Raw genomic sequence first — 18,737 nt, 5'->3', positions numbered from 1 at the left:
TCCATGATCTCTGGGGATCCCAGCAGGGCGGACAAGAAATTCAGCTCTGCTACATGTATACGTCTTTTCTACAGGAACCTATAATGGGATCGGGCTGATCGGTAATACATTAGCCATCGCTCACCTGTCACCTCTCCTGACTTTTGCATTCCTTATGATATACAAATTCTGGAAAATCTTAGAATGCTGCATGTGCTGTCCCTCTGTTATTCCTCCTGGAAATGTATGAATTAATTGATATATTTGGATTTCACCAGTCACTACACACCCAGTCAGAGCGGTCAGTGACAGACTGTGTAGAGACACACCCAATCAGAGCGGTCAGTGACAGACTGTGTAGTGACACGCCCAATCAGTGTGGTCAGTGACAGACTGTGTAGAGACACACCCAATCAGAGCGGTCAGTGACAGACTGTGTAGAGACACACCCAATCAGTGCGGTCAGTGACAGACTGTGTAGAGACACACCCAATCAGTGCGGTCGGTGACAGACTGTGTAGAGACACACCCAATCAGAGCGGTCGGTGACAGACTGTGTAGAGACACGCCCAATCAGAGCGGTCAGTGACAGACTGTGTAGAGACACGCCCAATCAGAGCGGTCAGTGACAGACTGTGTAGAGACACGCCCAATCAGAGCGGTCAGTGACAGACTGTGTAGAGACACGCCCAATCAGAGCGGTCAGTGATAGACTGTGTAGAGACACGCCCAATCAGAGCGGTCAGCGACAGACTGTGTAGAGACACACCCAATCAGAGTGGTCAGTGACAGACTGTGTAGAGACACACCCAATCAGAGTGGTCAGTGACAGACTGTGTAGAGACACACCCAATCAGAGCGGTCAGTGACAGACTGTGTAGAGACACGCCCAATCAGTGCGGTCAGTGACAGACTGTGTAGAGACACGCCCAATCAGAGTGGTCAGTGACAGACTGTGTAGTGACACACCCAATCAGAGCTGTCAGTGACAGACTGTGTAGTGACACACCCAATCAGAGCTGTCAGTGACAGACTGTGTAGTGACACACCCAATCCGAGCGGTCAGTGACAGACTGTGCAGTCACACAACCAATCAGAGCGGTCAGTGACACTGTGTAGTGACACACCCAATCAGAGCGGTCAGTGACAGACTGTGTAGAGACACGCCCAATCAGAGTGGTCAGTGACAGACTGTGTAGAGACACACCCAATCAGAGCGGTCAGTGACAGACTGTGTAGTGCCACACCCATTTGACCAGAGAACTGTAATGCCCACTTGACATTTCCAGGAAGAATAACAGAGGAACCTCATAGACAGTGGAACGTAGTAAGTATGTGGGGTCACTTTGTAACACGCTGCTTGTTCCCTTTAGTCTGTATTAGTCCACAGAGGTTTCTTGTAAGTTTCCATTTCTCCCTTTTTTGGGGGGGTTTATCCAGCTAAGAACAATTGACAGATCGGTGGAAATGTCCTAAGGGGGGGTGCATGGACCAAAGCAGGTGGGCAGACGTGGCAGAATCTGGCTGCACATGAATAAAACCATTCTACAATGGATCATATAAAAAAAAAAAAAAGAGCGAGTTAAAGCTGATTTTTTCCGGCCTTGGGGGGTTTAGGAGAATAAAGCTGATGGAGCATAAGAGGATTTAATGAGGATGGAAAAAAATAATTGTACAGTGCCCCAGGTAACTACGACTGAGAGCTAAAATCCAAAACAGCGGAAATCAGGTTACATCCGATACAATTAATGTATTATCTCCATATCCTGCTGGAGGGACATTCAGGTAGCAGAATTGATGCAGCATTTTAATCAATTTGCTCAGGTTTCATTATTTAAAGTGAATGTGCTCTTTTTTAAAAAAATCAGAAACACCTTCTACTGTTTCTTTCACGCAGCTCCTATGCAGATCAATGCGTCTCTGCGGTAACAGACAGCAAGCGAGTTCTGCGTGTATTATGACCCTGAGCTTCTTTATGATTCCCTTACATCTGCTCCTCTTCTATAACGCGTAGGTTGGATAGGGCAAAATAACACATATGACACATCGGTCTGCATAGTAGCTGTATACACCTAACGGCGAGAAAATAACTTCAACAACAGGCTGATATTTAAATATATGGAACATGGAAACACCGCCTCAATTATTTGGACAGCAGCTTAGCGTTAATGACCTCAGTGCTATTATTTTTATTTTTTTATTTTAAAAAATGATAATTCAATTTTATAATATTTCCTTGTCACTTTTATTCTCCACATGAGCTGCCTTCATAGATTAAATGTGATTACCTACATCTGCCACTAGAGGGAGCGATGGTGTTATTGACATACTGGTTCATAATTTAGATAAATAAGCTCCCCCTAGTGGTGGCTACCGGAAGTCAAAAGTTTATCTTTTATACTTTATGACTATGTAAGGGATTGGGATTGAGTATAAAAAAAAATACCCTGTGACCTAGAAAAATTATTTAGAACGTTTTGGATCTACTTTAATAAATAAAAAAAAATAATAAAAATAATAATAATAATAATATGAAAGGTCACACATTTGGTATCGCTTTAGTTACACTATCTACAATCTGTTAGGGTTACATACACACATTTTAGGGTTACATATTGGGGGGGTCAATAAACTGCAATTACAGACAATATAGACAGGAACTATAGGACGAAAGGTAAAACAAACACACGACCTCGGGGGGGGGGGGGGGGGGGGGCACCGACACTACATCAATGTACAAACCTTTTTCCAAACTTTATTTAAATGATTAGTAGTGTCTCCTGCAGCCTTGAGGAAATGAAGAAATATTTCATTAAAAACGATAGAAAATATTTCACACTATAAATTCCAACTTCTATAAATAAAGTATACGGAAATACAGTAAATTTTCTATTCCGTTCCGCTGTCTTCTGGGAGTTAAGTTTTAGTAAATACTTGTACACTTCCCTTCTGTTCCCTCCTACAACTCTGTCTATCAATTTCCGGCGGTTCTCTGAATACTCCTGCATTCTATCCATGAACCCGAAAGATCAGATTCCTCTCAGATTTGCAATTGTTGCAGTACGTGGTATTGTAAGAGGGTAGATATATATTAAATGGAATCTATCAGCAGGTTTTTGCTAAGTAATCTGACAGCAGTATGATGTAGGGAAAGAGACACTGATTCTAGGGATGTATCACTTACTGGGCGGTTTCAAAAAATTCAGATTTTATCAGCAGGAGATTATCGCTAGAGGACTAAGTGTCTTGTGCCTACTGGCCCAATCACACCTCGCAGAACTGGTGCAGTGTAGACAGAAAGTAGCCAATCAGTGATATGGGCGGGGTTATACAAAGCTCAGCATTCTGAGCTCTGCTAGATCTGCAGCAGAGAAAACTCTGATTCTATCACAACTGCTGCACCTAGTACACTAAGTGATACATCACTGGAATCAGGATCTCCGCCCCTACAGCATGCTGCTGTCAGATTAGATACAGAGTAAATCAACCTATAGAGAAGGCGGGTAAATCACGTCTCATTCAATGTTTTTCACCTACGGAGATACATGAAGACGACGATTCATTTAGAGCTGGAAAGGAAACGAGTGCGTTTTGGGTCAGTCCGCATCTCTGACAGTAAAATGGAAAAACAACCTGGAGCTTTGCCCAGAAGGCCGCTGTCGTGTGTCGCGTGATGGAGACTGCAGGGTTTAATTTACCTTCACCATTTACAAGGCCGGCTGCTATGGAAGCTACAGATAAGCAGCAGAGAGCCGAAAACAATGCGAGCGTCTGAAGCGTAATAACAAGATCATTGTGACTCCGCTAATAGAACCGAGTTATTGGCTGTAAATATCGCGGGTTACAGGATCCGCAGACGCCGCCGTGCACCGGAGGGAAATCTCTCAGCTTCTTCTTTACAGGTGGAAGGGTCAAAATGTTTTAACCCCTTAAAGACTGAAACGATTCTACAGAAGCACAGAAATCTTTTTTTTTTTTTCCTCCCCACATTCTGGAACTTTGGGACCATTTTCAGCTGCGGGCACAGAAGATAATTAGTGTTACGAACATAATATATTTACAGGCACCTGCTAGGGGATAAGTATCATTGGTGCAGTCTGACACCCACTAGCGTCCACTCACTCTAGTAGGGTGCCGGTCACTCTCCAGTCTTGGGTGGCCATAATGGTAATCAATTGTGATGAGCGGGCGTGCTGGGATAAGGTGTTATCTAAGCATGCTCATGTGCTATCCGAGTGTCATCGGCGTGCTCTAATATTATGTTCGAGCCCCCGCGGCTGAATGTCTCGCGGCTGTTCGACAGCAGAAACACATGCAGGGATTGCCTAACAGCCACAAGACATGCAGGGATTACCTAACAGCCGTGAGACATGCAGGGATTACCTAACAGCCGCGAGACATGCAGGGATTACCCAACAGCCGCGAGGCATGCAGGGATTACCCAACAGCCGTGAGACATGCAGGGATTACCCAACAGCCGCGAGGCATGCAGGGATTACCTAACAGCCGCGAGGCATGCAGGGATTGCCCACTGTGATACTGATTAAAATTATACCTGGGGTTAAGAAATCCGTCTTGTGGTTCTTGTGTAATCAGTGTTAGAAGTTTTCAATTAATTAGATGCTCGTGCTCCAGGGCAGGACTGTAGACAGAGTCTTATCTTCCTGCTCTAAGCCAGAGAAACCAAGGAAAGACCAAGGACAGACCTGCCCACAGGCCGCCCAGAAGCACAAGCATGTTCGTCATCATACAGCCAGCCAGCCAGCCAAAGAGCAAGCCACCCAGCCACATAGAGAGACAGCCAGCCACAGAGAGCCAGCCAGGAAAAGTGTCAAACAAACTCTCTGGCTGGCTGTCTCTCTGGCTGGCTTTCTGTCTCTCTGGCTGGATGTCATTCTGTCTCTCTTTAGCCGGCTTTCTGCCACTATGATTAGGAATATGTTTGTGTTTCGGGGCAGCCTGTGCGCTGTTCTCTCCTTGGTCTTTCCTTGGTTTCTCTGGCTTACAGAAGGAAGATAAGATTTTGCCTACAGTTCTGCCTTCGGAGCACGAGCATCTCATTAACTGAAAACTTCTAACACTGATTACACAAGTACCACAAGACAGATTTCTTCACACCAGGTATCATTTTAATCAGTGTAACATGACAATATCTGAAGTTTACTTAGCAAAATCCTGCTGACAGGTTCACAGGAAGATTTGCCACTCGCTGAAAAATGAGTTGAATACATTGATCTGATTCTGACACTTTTTTTTACATTTTGCTCTGCGTTCTCCATTGGCGAGATATTCACATTTGGAGCACAGTATGTGAAGTCTCTGCTTCCAGACTGAGTGTTTCTTCAGAGTATTCTCTGGGGGCATGCGCTTTCATCGCTCCCTCCCAGACGCTGCCAATCACAGCTCTGCAACTGATCTAGCAGTCTTAAGGCCCCTTTACACAAAGCGATCACGCTGGTGAGATTGTTGATTTTGTGACACATCAGTGATCTCTCCAGCGAGATCGCTGTCTGTGACATCCAGTAGCGACCGCCCCCCTTGACGGGTATCGCTGATCGTGCTGGATGGTCCTGGGCCGTTTTTGGATCGCTGGTCTCCCGCTGCCCAGCGCGCATCGCTGCGTGTGGCAGCGGAGCCAGCGATCAGTGACGCTGCAGGCTGGTTTCTAATGTAAACATCGGGTGTCCAGGAGCCGCGCGGCTCCTGGATACCCGCTGTTTACATTAGAAACCAGCTTGCTCGCCGGTCCTGATCGCTGGAGGGGCTTTCTATGTGACAACTCACCAGTGATCAGCCTAACGATGTCCAGCGATCCCATCCATGTCGGATCGTTGGTGGGATCGCTGGGACATCGTTATGTGTAACGGGGGGCTTTAGACGGTGACAAGTTGAGACTGGCAGCATTAGGAAGGGAGGGGTGAAAGGGCACGCCCCCAGAGAAAAGTCTGAAGAAACACACAGTTGGCCTGCAAGCTGAAGTTTCACATATTGCGCTCCAAAAGCAACTAATGTGAATATCGATGCAATGGAGCATCGCAGCTCAAGACAGAAAAGAGCGCCTTAATCAGGAGAGCTTAGGGCTTTTTTTTTTTTTTTTTTACAAGGTATTTAACTAACTTTTTTGGACAAGTGAAAGGTAACTGTTTAATAGAGTTCTACTTGTGGGTACAATAAATGCCTTCTAATTAGCCAATACAAATGTCAAATGGGGTTAAAAATAAACCATTAATATGGAGTTACACGGTTTATAAAATGATCCCTCTATGAGAGTTCTCAATTTTGGAAAGGAGGGGTTCGTGATGAGCACAGATTGAGAGTTGTTATATGAAAGGCGTTTTTGCCACGTCATAAAGCAATGGCGTATCGCCAAGGGCCTCCACCAATCCTAAAAGTGAAGGGACCGCAGTGCCGATTCCATTGAATAGAACTGTGCTGCAGTTCCCCTACTTGATGGGTCATACATTTCTTTGATGGCTCTCTCTGCAGACTCTAGGAGAACGTGCCGACCTCTCTTCTACTAGACATCTTCCATCCACCACCGTTGGTCACTCCCGTCAATACGCCGCATTTTTCAGCTGACTTTCCTCCGATCTTTATATTAGTTTAGTCAACACCACAATATCTCGGCAATCACACTCCGAAAAATGTGACTGGAGGATTTGATAAACCTTTGGATCTGTTGACTAGAAAAGTTGTCAACAGATCACTTACGTGGACGGTAGAATACGTTGGCTTTCACCGTCCCAGGAGAGGTGCAGCTCCGGCTCGTCTGTGCTCTACTGGAAAAATTCCTTCGGGATTTTTGTCCACATTTAACCAATAAATCTGCCGCTGTCATTTTGTGACGCTTTGTTCATTAATCATGTTCATCGGGGAGGACTGTAACATTTACCTCCGGAGCCTCTGTCACTCCACATTGTGGGCATGACATTAATTTATACATGTTAGGACACTCTTAAATGAATTACACATTAGTCCCATATTTCCGAGCTCAGCACAGAAATCACATCGGTGAAAGCATTTCCCATCCGGTAAACTATTACTCCGGGGTGATGGGGGTAAGAGAGGGGTGACCGGTGTTTAATGATGACTGGCTTTAAGTTCCTCGCAAGATTAGAGTACATTGACTTCTTCATTGACTGACTGACCATTGGGGGCTTAGGGTTTCTACGACACTATTGTAAAAGAGCCAAGGTGGCTGACCTTCCAGTCACTGGTAGCAGTGTTATAATTATAGCCTTCTACATAGGAGGAGTATTATAGTAGTTAAAGTCTTGTACATACAGTGGCTTGTGAAAGTATTCACCCCCTTGGCTTTTACCTATTTTGCTACATTACAACCAGTGGTTACATACAGTATTTTTCTAATCTGACTTGTGTGAGATGCTTCAGCACTAAATAGTCTAAGTTGGTGAAGTGAGAAAAATACAGGCATAAATTAAATTTATGAGATCAAATAACTAAACATTGTCATGCGCATATGTAGTCATTCCTTTTTCTATGAAGTCCCTAACAAGAGGCACCATTAACCAAACACCATGAGACCAAGGAGATCTCCGAACAAGTCAGGGGACAAAGTTGTTCAGAAGTACAAGTCAGGGTTGGGTTATAAAAAATATCCCAATCTCTGATGATCGCCGGAGCAACATCAAATTCATTATCATTAAATGGAAAGAAGACGGTACCACAACAAACTTGCCCAGAAAGGGCCGCCACCAAAACTCTCATCCTGGGCAAGGAGAGAATTAATCAGAGAGGCAGCACAGATACCAAAAGGTAAGCCTGAAGGAGCTGAAGAGTTCCCAAGCAGAGACTGGAGTATCTATCCATACGACTACAATAAGTCATACACTGCATAGAGGTGGCCTTTATGGAAGAGTGCGCAGAAAAAAGCCTTTACACACAAAAATTGTAAAGGTCATTTTGAGTTTTCCAAAAGACGTGGGAAACTCCCCAAATGTGTGGAGGAAGTTGATGTGATCAGAGGAGACAAAAAATAAACTTTTTGGCCACCAAGGTAAACACTATGTCTGGCACCAAACCCAACACAGATCATCACCCCAAGAACACCATTTCCACAGTGAAACATGGTGGTAGCATCATGTTGTGGGGATGTTTTTCGAGAACAGGGAAAATAGTCTGAGTCGAGTTCAAGATGTGTGGTGCGAATTACAGGAGTATTCTTCAGCAAAACCTGTTTCAGTCTGTCAGTGATTTGACACTGGGATGGAGGATCACCTTCCAACAAGACAATGACCCAAAGCATACAGCTAAAGCAACACTCCGGTGGTTTAAGGGGAAGCATGTAAATGTATTGGAGTGGCCTAGTCAAAGTCCAGACCCTAATCCAATGGGCAATCTGTGGTCAGACTTGAAGATTGTTTCCTCTGGTGAACAACAATCTAACTTGAAGGAGCTGGAGCAGTTTTGCCTTGAGGAATGGGCAAAAATCTCAGTGGCAAGATGTGGAAAGCTCATAGAGACTTATCCAAAGTGACTTGCAGCTGTAATATCCACAAAAGGAGGCTCTACAAAGTACTGATTTTACGGGGGTGAATAGTTATGCACACTGAAGTTATCAGTTATTTTGCCCTATTTAATGTTTGCCTGACAATAAAAAGAAAACCAAATGTTCTGTTGTAGGCATATTCTTTCCATGAACTGATGCAAACCCTCAAAAAAAAAAAAAACCTGTGAAATTCCAGGTTCTGAGGTGGCAAAACACAAAAATTGGCAAAGGAGTGAATACTTTTCCACCATAGCCATTACTAAAGGACTCGAAACTGAGGGTACCTATCAAAATATAAAAATATTTTAACTATACATTAAATGCCAAAAAGAAAAAAAAAATGCAACGCCGCACCTCTCTAGGAAAATTGTTAGCGTGGGTGGTCTGGAGCAGGAACCTCCGGGAGTGGACCCTCTGGACTGTGGCACCGAGGGTCCCCGGGCGAGCTGCCAGGTGGAACTGACCCCTATACAGGGACCGTTAGGAGCAGGCCCAGGGGTTCGAGTACCACGGTAGCTGGTACCGAGAGGGGCGGCTCAGGATGGACCGGAGTAAGACTGAGACTGGAGTAGGACGGCAGGAACACTGAAGGCAGGACTGGAGTAGGACAGCAGGAACACTGAAGGCAGGACTGGAGTAGGACAGCAGGAACACTGAAGGCAGGACTGGAGTAGGACAGCAGGAACACTGAAGGCAGGACTGGAGTAGGACAGCAGGAACACTGAAGGCAGGACTGGAGTAGGACAGCAGGAACACTGAAGGCAGGACTGGAGTAGGACAGCAGGAACACTGAAGGCAGGACTGGAGTAGGATGGCAGGAACACTGAAAGCAGGACTGGAGTAGGACGGCAGGAACACAAAGCAGGACTGGAGTAGGATGGCAGGAACACTGGAGACAGAACTGCGGAAGAGAACAAGGAACACAGGTAGCAGGACTGAGAAGCTGCTGCGAGGAGCAGCCGACACTGGAACTGCAGGAGCAGAGTGCACACGATGAAGCGAGGCCAGAGTGTTAGGAAACACAACGATCAGGCGCCTCCCTCAGGGGGAAGCGGCCTGATATGGCCCCGTCTGGTCAGCCATTGGTCCAAAGGTGCTTCCGGGTCAGGGCACAGCCGGAGCATAAGAAGCATGAGGGAGGCGCGGCCGCGGCCTATGGCGCATGCGCATAGCATGCAGGGAAGGCATCGGTCGTGAGCCCGTCTCAGGTGACCGCCGCGGCCTTCGGGTGGAGAGAGGCTGCGGCGTGGGAGCGGAGGCCGACTGCGGCGTGGGAGCGGAGGCCGGGTGAGTATGGCGGAGCGGTGTAACAGTACCCCCCCCTCTAAGCCGCCCTCCCCGGAGGTTAGAAAGAAACCTCCTGAGGATACGGGGAGCATTGATATTCTCCCGAGGCTCCCAGGATCTCTCCTCAGGAACAAAACCCTTCCAATCAACAAGAAAGAAAGTCCTACCTCTAACCCTTTTCACAGCGAGAATGTCCTGCACTTCAAAAACGTCGTCGGCACCCACCGGCTGAGGACCAGGATCAAGCGAGGAATGGAAGCGATTCAGCACCACAGGTTTCAGGAGAGAGACATGGAAGGTGTTCGGGACCCGGAGCGAAGCAGGCAACCTCAATTTGTAGGCGACTTCGTTGATACGTCCAAGAATTTCAAACAGACCGATGTAGCGTGGCCCCAACTTGTAGGAGGGCAGTTTCAACCGGATGAATTTGGATGAGAGCCAGACCTTGTCTCCAACACGATAGGGTGGAGGATCCAATCTCTTCTTGTCAGCAAAATTCTTCATCCGATCAGCGGACTTCTTGAGTGACGTGTTGGTCTCGGCCCAGATCTTGGAAAACTCTGAGGACAAAGCGTTGGCCGCGGGTACCTCGGAGGCAGGAGTTATCGGAAGAGGAACACCAGGATGTTTGCCAAAAACAATGAAAAACGGAGACTTGGCCGAAGACTCACCAGCATGGTTGTTATAAGCGAACTCTGCCCAGGGGAGTAAGATGAACCAATCGTTCTGGTGGGCGTTGGAGAAGTGCCGTATGTACCCCGTAAGCGTCTGGTTGGTACGCTCTACCTGTCCGTTGGACTGTGGATGGTAGGCCGAGGAGAAGTCGAGGGAAACGTTCATGAGCTTACAAAGCGAACGCCAGAACTTGGAGGTAAACTGAACCCCTCGGTCAGACACAATGCGTCGAGGTAATCCGTGAAGTCTGAAGATTTGACGAATGAAGATTTTGGCCAGCTCCGGCGCTGAGGGAAGACCGGGCAAAGGGACGAAGTGAGCCATCTTGGAAAAACGATCCACCACCACCAGGATGACTGTGCAGCCCGCAGAGCAGGGTAGGTCGGTGATGAAATCCATGGCGATGTTCTCCCAAGGAACAGTAGGGACGGGCAACGGAAGCAACAAGCCGGGCGGAGGTCTCCGTGGCACTTTGTTTCTTGCACAGGATGGACAAGAAGCCACAAAGTCGAGTACATCTTGGCGAAGCGTGGACCACCAGTAGTGACGCGTGATAAGAAAGGGTCTTCTTAGTTCCGGCATGGCCGGCCAGTTTGGAGGAGTGCCCCCCAGAGAAGAACCTTTTGCTTGAGATTCTCTGGCACAAGCGTCTTGCCAGGTGGGGGAGTAAGCCAGTTCACCGGAGCCACGGTGATGATCCTAGTGGGATCAATGATGTGCAAAGGTTCTTCCGTGGATTCGTGTGGCTGGAAGACCCTGGACAGGGCGTCGGCTTTGGAATTCTTGTTGCCAGGACGGAATCGGAGCTCGAAATCAAATCGGGCGAAAAATAGGGACTATCTGGCCTGGCGAGAGTTAAGTCTCTGGGCAGACTGAAGATAGGCCAGATTCTTGTGGTCAGAGAAGATGACAAAAGGATGGACAGCTCCTTCCAGGAGGTGGCGCCATTCCTCCAAGGCCAACTTGATGGCCAAAAGTTCCCGGTCGCCGATCGAGTAGTTACACTCGGATGGAGAAAAGGCCTTCGAGAAGAAGCCACAAGGGTGCAGGCGACCGGAGGCGGTTCTCTGGGACAGTACCGCCCCGGCACCCGTCGAGGAAGCGTCCACCTCGAGTACAAAAGGTCGATCGCTCTCAGGGCGATGCAGGACCGGAGCCGTGGAGAAAGCCCATTTTAGGGTCAGAAAGGCCTCCTCTGCCTCCGGAGACCAATCCTTGGAAGCAGACCCTTTACGGGTGAGCGCAGAAATGGGTCTTGTGATCGCGGAGAAGTGGGAAACAAATTGCCGGTAATAGTTGGCGAACCTGAGGAATCGTTGTATCGCCTTTAATCCGACCGGGCGAGGCCATTTGAGGATGGCAGACAACTTCTCGGGATCCATCCTTAGACCAGCGTCCGAGATAATGAATCCCAGAAACGGCAGAGAGGTCTGTTCAAAGAGACATTTCTCGATCTTCGCATACAGGCGGTTCTCCCGAAGACGCTGAAACACCAGGCGGACACTCTTTCTGTGGGACGAGAGGTCCGGCGAGAAGACGAGGATGTCGTCTAAGTACACGACCACACAGGAGCACAAGAGATCCCGGAAGATCTCATTGACGAACTCTTGAAAGACTGCAGGAGCATTGCAAAGACCGAAGTGCATGACCAGGTACTCGTAATGGCCATCTCGAGTGTTGAAAGCGGTCTTCCACTCGTCACCTGCACGGATACGGACCAGGTTGTAGGCTCCTCTGAGGTCCAGCTTGGAAAAAAACAGAACCCCTCTGAGACAAACCGCTCCGGAATGAGTGGAAGAGGGTACCTATTCTTGATGGTAATCTCATTCAAGCCCCTATAGTCAATGCATGGCCGTAGAGTTCCGTCCTTCTTTTTGACGAAGAAGAACCCGGCTCCCACGGACGAAGAGGATTTCCATATAAAGGCTTTGGCGAGGTTCTCTCGGACGTACTCAGACAAGGCGGTGGTCTCTGCGGGCGACAGAGGGTAGATTCTGCCCCTTGGAGGGGTTGAACCGGGAACAAGTCCAATTGGGGAGTCAAACGGGCGGTGTGGAGGGAGGACCTCCGCTTCCTTCTTATCAAAAACATCGGCGTAGGAGCTGTAAGCTGGAGGAAGACCCGGGAGGTCTGGAGGTAACCGAGGAGCGGCCGCCAGGAGTCAGACAGCGAGCTTGGCACGGGTGCCCCCAGCGGAGTATCTCCCCAGAAGACCAGTCGAGAACAGGCTGATGAGTCCTTAACCATGGAAGACCGAGTAGAATGGCGTGAGAGAGCTTAGGTAAAACGTAAAAGGCTATCTTCTCTCGATGTAAGGCTCCGACTTGCAACTCCACCTCTTCAGTGACCAAGGTGACGGTCACCTGTAGCGGTTTGCCATCCATGGTGGCAATCTGAATTTGGTTACATAGAGTGATTACAGGAATTTGGTATTTGTCCACCTCTTCCGGCCGAATGAAGTTACCTGCTGAGGCCGAATCCACGTAGGCCACCTCGGAACCACGCCTCCCTCCTGAAACCAAAAGCACAGAAATCGTAAGGGTTTGAGAGGGATCATCATCACCTAGGAAGGCCTATCTTACCTGACCTAGGTGGAGTCGTTTCCCTGTCTCTTAGGACAGGTGTGGATATAGTGTGACGAATCACCGCAATAGAGGCACAGACCTTGTGCCCGTCTCTCTCTCTGACGCAACTCGGCCAACCTGAGACGATCTATCTGCATGGACTCACCCGAAGAGAAGGAAGAGGACCCGACCGAACGGGAGCTGGCAGACCGGGTGAAAGGAGAAACTGACCTGGAGGACCGCCTGTCTCTCGCTGACTCCCGAGCACGCTCCAGAAAGCGCAGATCAATGCGGGTAGCCAGCGAGATAAGGTCCTCTAAGGTGGACGGGGTATCTCGACCTGCGAGTTCATCCTTTATTCTACTAGAAAGACTGCGCCAGAATGCCCCCACCAAAGCCGCGTCATTCCAGCCGAGCTCGGAGGAAAAAAGCGAATAGCGTACTGTCCGACCGTGAGAGAGCCCTGGTGTAACTTAAAGAGTGACTCAGTGAGAGAGGCTAACCGACCCGGCTCATCGAAACCTTACGAAACGTATCCAGGAAAACCGGTAGACTCGAGACGACCGGGTCGTCACGTTCCCAGAGCGGGTTTACCCAAGACAGGGCCTCTCCCTCCAGATGGGACATGATGAAGGCCACTTTGGCCCGATCCGAGGGATATTGCTGCGGCAGCCATTCAAAGTGGAGACTACACTGATTTAAGAACCCCCTACAGAGCTTGGGATCCCCGGTGAAACAAGGCGGCTTGGCAAGGCGGGGCGTCGGGAGAGCAGTAGACGCAGGAGGAGGAGTCGGCACCGCAGTGGCAGCCTGGAGGGCCGACAAGCGACTATCAAAGGAGGCCATGTAGGACAAAATGTGGGCTTGAGTATCTTGCTGCTGACCCAGCTCCCGTTGGAGACTGGCCAGCTGAGTGGCATTTCCAGGATCGGCCACCTGTAAAGCCGACAAACGGGTGTCCATCGACTTCATGACTGACATAATGCGCCCCTGATTCTCCCGTAGGAATAGCAAATCTTTCTGGTTAGCAGCCGTAGTACCGGCGGGGTCCATGGCCTGATCGTACTGTTAGCGTGGGTGGTCTGGAGCAGGAACCTCCAGGAGTGGACCCTCTGGACCGTGGCACCGGGGGTCCCCGGGCGAGCTGCCAGGTGGAACCGACCCCTATACAGGGACCGTTAGGAGCAGGCCCAGGGGTTCGTGTACCACGGTAGCCGGTACAGAGAAGGGCGGCTCAGGATGGACCGGAGTAAGACTGAGACTGGAGTAGGATGGCAGGAACACTGAAGGCAGGACTGAAGTAGGACAGCAGGAACACTGAAGGCAGGACTGGAGTAGGACAGCAGGAACACTGAAGGCAGGACTGGAGTAGGACGGCAGGAACACTGGAGGCTGGACTGGAGTAGGACAGCAGGAACACTGAAGGCAGGACTGGAGTAGGACGGCAGGAACACTGAAGGCAGGACTGGAGTAGGACGGCAGGAACACTGAAGGCAGGACTGGAGTAGGACGGCAGGAACACTGAAGGCAGGACTGGAGTAGGACGGCAGGAACACTGAAGGCAGGACTGGAGTAGGACGGCAGGAACACTGAAAGCAGGACTGGAGTAGGACGGCAGGAACACTGAAAGCAGGACTGGAGTAGGATGGCAGGAACACTAAAGGCAGGACTGTAGCAGGATGGCAGGAACACTGGAGACAGAACTGCGGAAGAGAACAAGCAACACGGGCAGCAGGACTGAGAAGCTGCTGCGAGGACCAGCCGACACTGGAACTGCAGGAGCAGAGTGCACACGATGAAGTGAGGCCAGAGTGTTAGGAAACACAAAGATCAGGCGCCTCCCTCAGGGGGAAGCGGCCTGATATGGCCCCGTCTGGTCAGCCATTGGTCCAAAGGTGCTTCCGGGTCAGGGCACAGCCGGAGCATAAGAAGCAGGAGGGAGGCGCGGCCGCAGCCTATGGCGCATGCACATAGCATGCAGGGAAGGCATCGGTCACGAGCCCGTCTCAGGTGACCGCCGCAGCCTTCGTGTGGAGAGAGGCTGCGGTGTGGGAGCGGAGGCTGACTGCGGCGGAGCGGTGTAACAAAAATACAATAAAAAGTGATCAAAATGTAGAATTTACCCCAAAATGGTGTCATTAAAATATTCGGCTCACCACACAAAAAAGCACGCCCTCACATGGCTCTATTGATGGAATTTTTTTCTTATGGATTTGGGAAAATAACGACACTAAGCAAAATTCATTTTACAAAGTTCTGAATTTCTGATTTTTGTTTCAGCAGCATGCAAGTTTGGTATCGCTGTTATCATACTGACCTGGAGAATTTGGTTTCCAGATCATTTCTACCATGGAATGAATACCGAAACACCCCAAAAACCATGGCGGAACTGCAAATTTTTCACCTTTTTCTCCCGCTTGGAATTTTTTTTTTCTAGTTATTCAGTACATTATCTGGTAAAAATGATGGTGTTATCCCACGGTTTGCAGTATCACCTCTATGCCGATGACACGCAGATCTACCTATCTGGACCCGACCTCGCCTCCTTAATGACTGAAATCCCACAATGTCTGTCTGCTATCTCAGCCTTCTTCTCTGCTTGCTTTCTCAAACTGAACATGGACAAAACAGAATTCATCATCTTTCCCCCATCTCACTCTACCCCTCCACCATAGAATCATAGAATCGTAGAGTTGGAAGGGACCTCCTGGGCCATCTGGTCCAACCCCCTGCTCAAAGCAGGATTCGCTAAATCATCCCAGACCTATCCATCAATGTCAACGGCTACTCTCTTTCCCCAGTCCCATACGCTCGGTGCCTTGAGGTGATCCTCGACTCTCCGCTCTCTTTCAAACCACATATCCAAGCCCTCGCCTCCTCCTGCTGCCTCAAACTCTAAAATATTTCCCGGATCCGCTCATTCCTCAACCACAAAAACACTAGTGCATGCTCTTATCATCTCCCGCCTCGACTACTGTAACCGCCTACTCTCTGGCCTCCCCTCTAGCACTCTGGCTCCGCTCCAGTCCATCCTACACTCTGCTGCCCGACTAATCCACCTGTCTCCCCGCTATTCCCCAGCCTCCCCCCTTTGCCAGGCCCTTCACTGGCTTCCTATCGCCCAGAGGCTCCAATTCAAAACCCTAACCATAACATACAAAGCCATCCACAACCTGTCTCCTCCATACATCTGTGACATGGTCTCTAGGTACCTACCCGCATGCAAGCTTAGATCATCTCAAGATCTCCTTCTCTACTCCCCCCTTATCTCTTCTTCCCACAACCGTATACAAGACTTCTCCCGTGCTTCCCCCATACTCTGGAACTCTCTGCCGTAGCACATCAGACTCTCACCATCAACGGAAACATTCAAGAAGAACCTGAAGACCCACCTGTTCCGACAAGCCTACAGCCTGTAATGATCCTCGGTCTACTGAACCACAGCACAACCTGCTCTACCCTCTCCTACTGTATCCTCACCCTTCCCTGTAGACTCTGAGCCCTCGCGGGCAGGGTCCCCTCTCCTTATGTACTTGTGTGTCCCTTGTCTTACACATGTTTACTATACTTGTCTATATTTCCCCTTTTCACATGTAAAGCGCCATGGAATAAATGGTGCTATATAAATGCATAATAATAATAATAATAATAATAATGATGGTGTTATTCTAACACACATCTAGTTGGGCCAAAAAACAAGCCATCGTATGACTGTATGGACGGATAAATAAAAAAAACTATGGCTCTTGGAAGAAGGGGAGGAAAAAATGCGAATGCAAAAATGAAAATTGGCTGTGGAGGCGAGGGGTTAAAGCAGACATGTCTGGAGTTCGGTTAAAGGTCTACCTGTCAATACAGGCTGATTTTCATAAAAAAGCTATGATGTGTGTACATGAGGAATAACACTATGTTTTCTCATTATACGACTTGTTCTTTTGTCTCTGAGCTGGTAGATGGAGACTAGCTACTATGAGGCTTCCATTCACAGCACACACAGACACAAGGAACGCCTGCGCTCCTGTCTCTATGTAGGTCATGTTCAAAAGCAGCATGGAAGACATACAGTGTCATAGATGTAATGGTAACAAATTGGACTAATATCTAAGCCCTTATGTTGAGGATCGAAGAATGGCTTCATCATGAATTGAAAGAAAAAGAGTTCACACTCTAAGGCCGGTTTCACATTTGCGCTTCAGGGCGCAGCGATGGCCTGCGCACGGCCGCCGCTAAGCCCCGCCCCCTGCCGCGCCTCCGCTGGTAGCTCCGTCTCCGGGCGCATGACGCTGCATGCATCCCCTATCTTTATCACTGAGGACGCAGGCCGTGCGCAGTATGCGTTTGGGCGGCGCCTGCGTCCTTTTGACGGTGCGCAGAGCGCAACCAAATTGCAACAGGTTGCGTTTGGCGCTGGTCGGCGCACCGTCAAAAGGACGCAGGCTCCGCAAAAACGCATACTGCGCACGGCCTGCGTCCGTCCTCAGTGATAAAGATAGGGGACGCATGACGCATGCAGCGTCATGCGCCAGGAGGCGGAGCTACCGGCGGAGGCGCAGCAGGGGGCGGGGCTTAGCGGCGGCCGTGCGCAGGCCGTCGCTGCGCCCTGAAGCGCAAATGTGAAACCGGCCTAAGACACTCCACCTGACCTCAGTGTAGCCGGAAACTCCTGCTGTGAACAGGTAATTAAAGTGTGTTATCTGATGGATCGCAGACACAAAGTCCCAACACATCTTACAGAAGAATTTGGGAGATGACAGATTAATGGCCTATGGAGATGTCTTATCTTCCCAGGCCTTATGCCTCTCTATGCTCAGAGAACTTCAAGCAGACTGTTTGGCGACCGGACTCTAGTTATAAATATTGGGTGCTTGTGAATGGTGTAGGTCCTTCAGTATTGGGAGAGAGTTTCAGCGCCGTGACTAAATGACTAACGTAACACCTTTATTTATATCACTGTGTGGCCTGCACATGAGCCCCAAATTAATATCAGCCAGAGGATTAACATCACTCATGCCATGTTTCCCATCAATGGAAAGTTAAAATCATGATGGGAATTATGGCATTTATATCTCCCGCCTGGGACATCCAGGTGGGCAGATGTCCTGAAAATTGGGTATCTCTTAATCTTTTGGACCCTAGCCACATACCTTGACCATCCCCCATATGAGCTCACCAGGGAGAAGTATGTGGGAGTGTTTTTTATCTAATAAAAGTATCATTTGAATGATTATCTTTGTAAGTCCTGAAACACACAGTTCTTTGTGGTTCTGTAACAACTCCCGAAAACGAGAGCTTCCCACCACTAAGGTCTGAGCCATTTCTGTGACACAGGTTTAGTACTTTTTCTTTTGTTATTATTTCATATGAATGTACATACCATATTATTTTTATTGCATTTTGTAACATCTTTGTATATTTTTATAAACACTGTCAACTTTCTGAATTAAATATATAAAACTGAATAGCTTCATTCCTCTTGCTTCCTGGGTTATTGCGGAGTTTCGCAGTGCCCATACTGGAGTACGGTATTTATAAATATTTCATGCGTTGAGTGTATATACAATTCGCTCACTGTGAGTTCCCCAATCAATGGTCAGTGGAAGCAGCCGCGGCCTCGTCCATCACTCGTCAGTCAATTGCGTAATTGTCCTGACGATTGGAGGCAATGGAGTGCTGTTTGTGATAACTTGGTAACAGCAGGGTGGATATCTGCATGATCTCCCTGC

General features: G+C 48.8%; 1 protein-coding gene across 10 annotated transcripts in view; it reads right to left on the bottom strand.

Moving 5' to 3' along the window:
• GRIK1 (glutamate ionotropic receptor kainate type subunit 1) overlaps positions 1–18,737 on the bottom strand; it is a 437,138-nt gene that overhangs the window by 110,942 nt on the left and 307,459 nt on the right. For 8 of the 10 annotated variants that reach the window (XR_012233956.1, XM_073584576.1, XM_073584579.1 and 5 more), the window contains exon 9: positions 2,722–2,766. The exons of the other annotated variants lie outside the window; for them this stretch is intronic. Coding sequence is in view for 7 of the 8 variants with exons in the window: in XM_073584576.1 (XP_073440677.1) it covers positions 2,722–2,766 (45 nt within the window). In the remaining variant the exon portion in view is untranslated. The remainder of the gene's footprint in view (positions 1–2,721; positions 2,767–18,737) is intronic. 10 annotated transcript variants of the gene reach the window in all.

This window comes from Dendrobates tinctorius, unplaced genomic scaffold, assembly GCF_039654945.1.
Source record: "Dendrobates tinctorius isolate UK_male_01 unplaced genomic scaffold, ASM3965494v1 ptg000084l, whole genome shotgun sequence".
Classification (NCBI taxonomy): Eukaryota; Metazoa; Chordata; class Amphibia; order Anura; family Dendrobatidae; genus Dendrobates; species Dendrobates tinctorius.
Note: the sequence above shows the minus strand (reverse complement) of the source record. Positions and strands in the feature narration are given on the sequence as shown.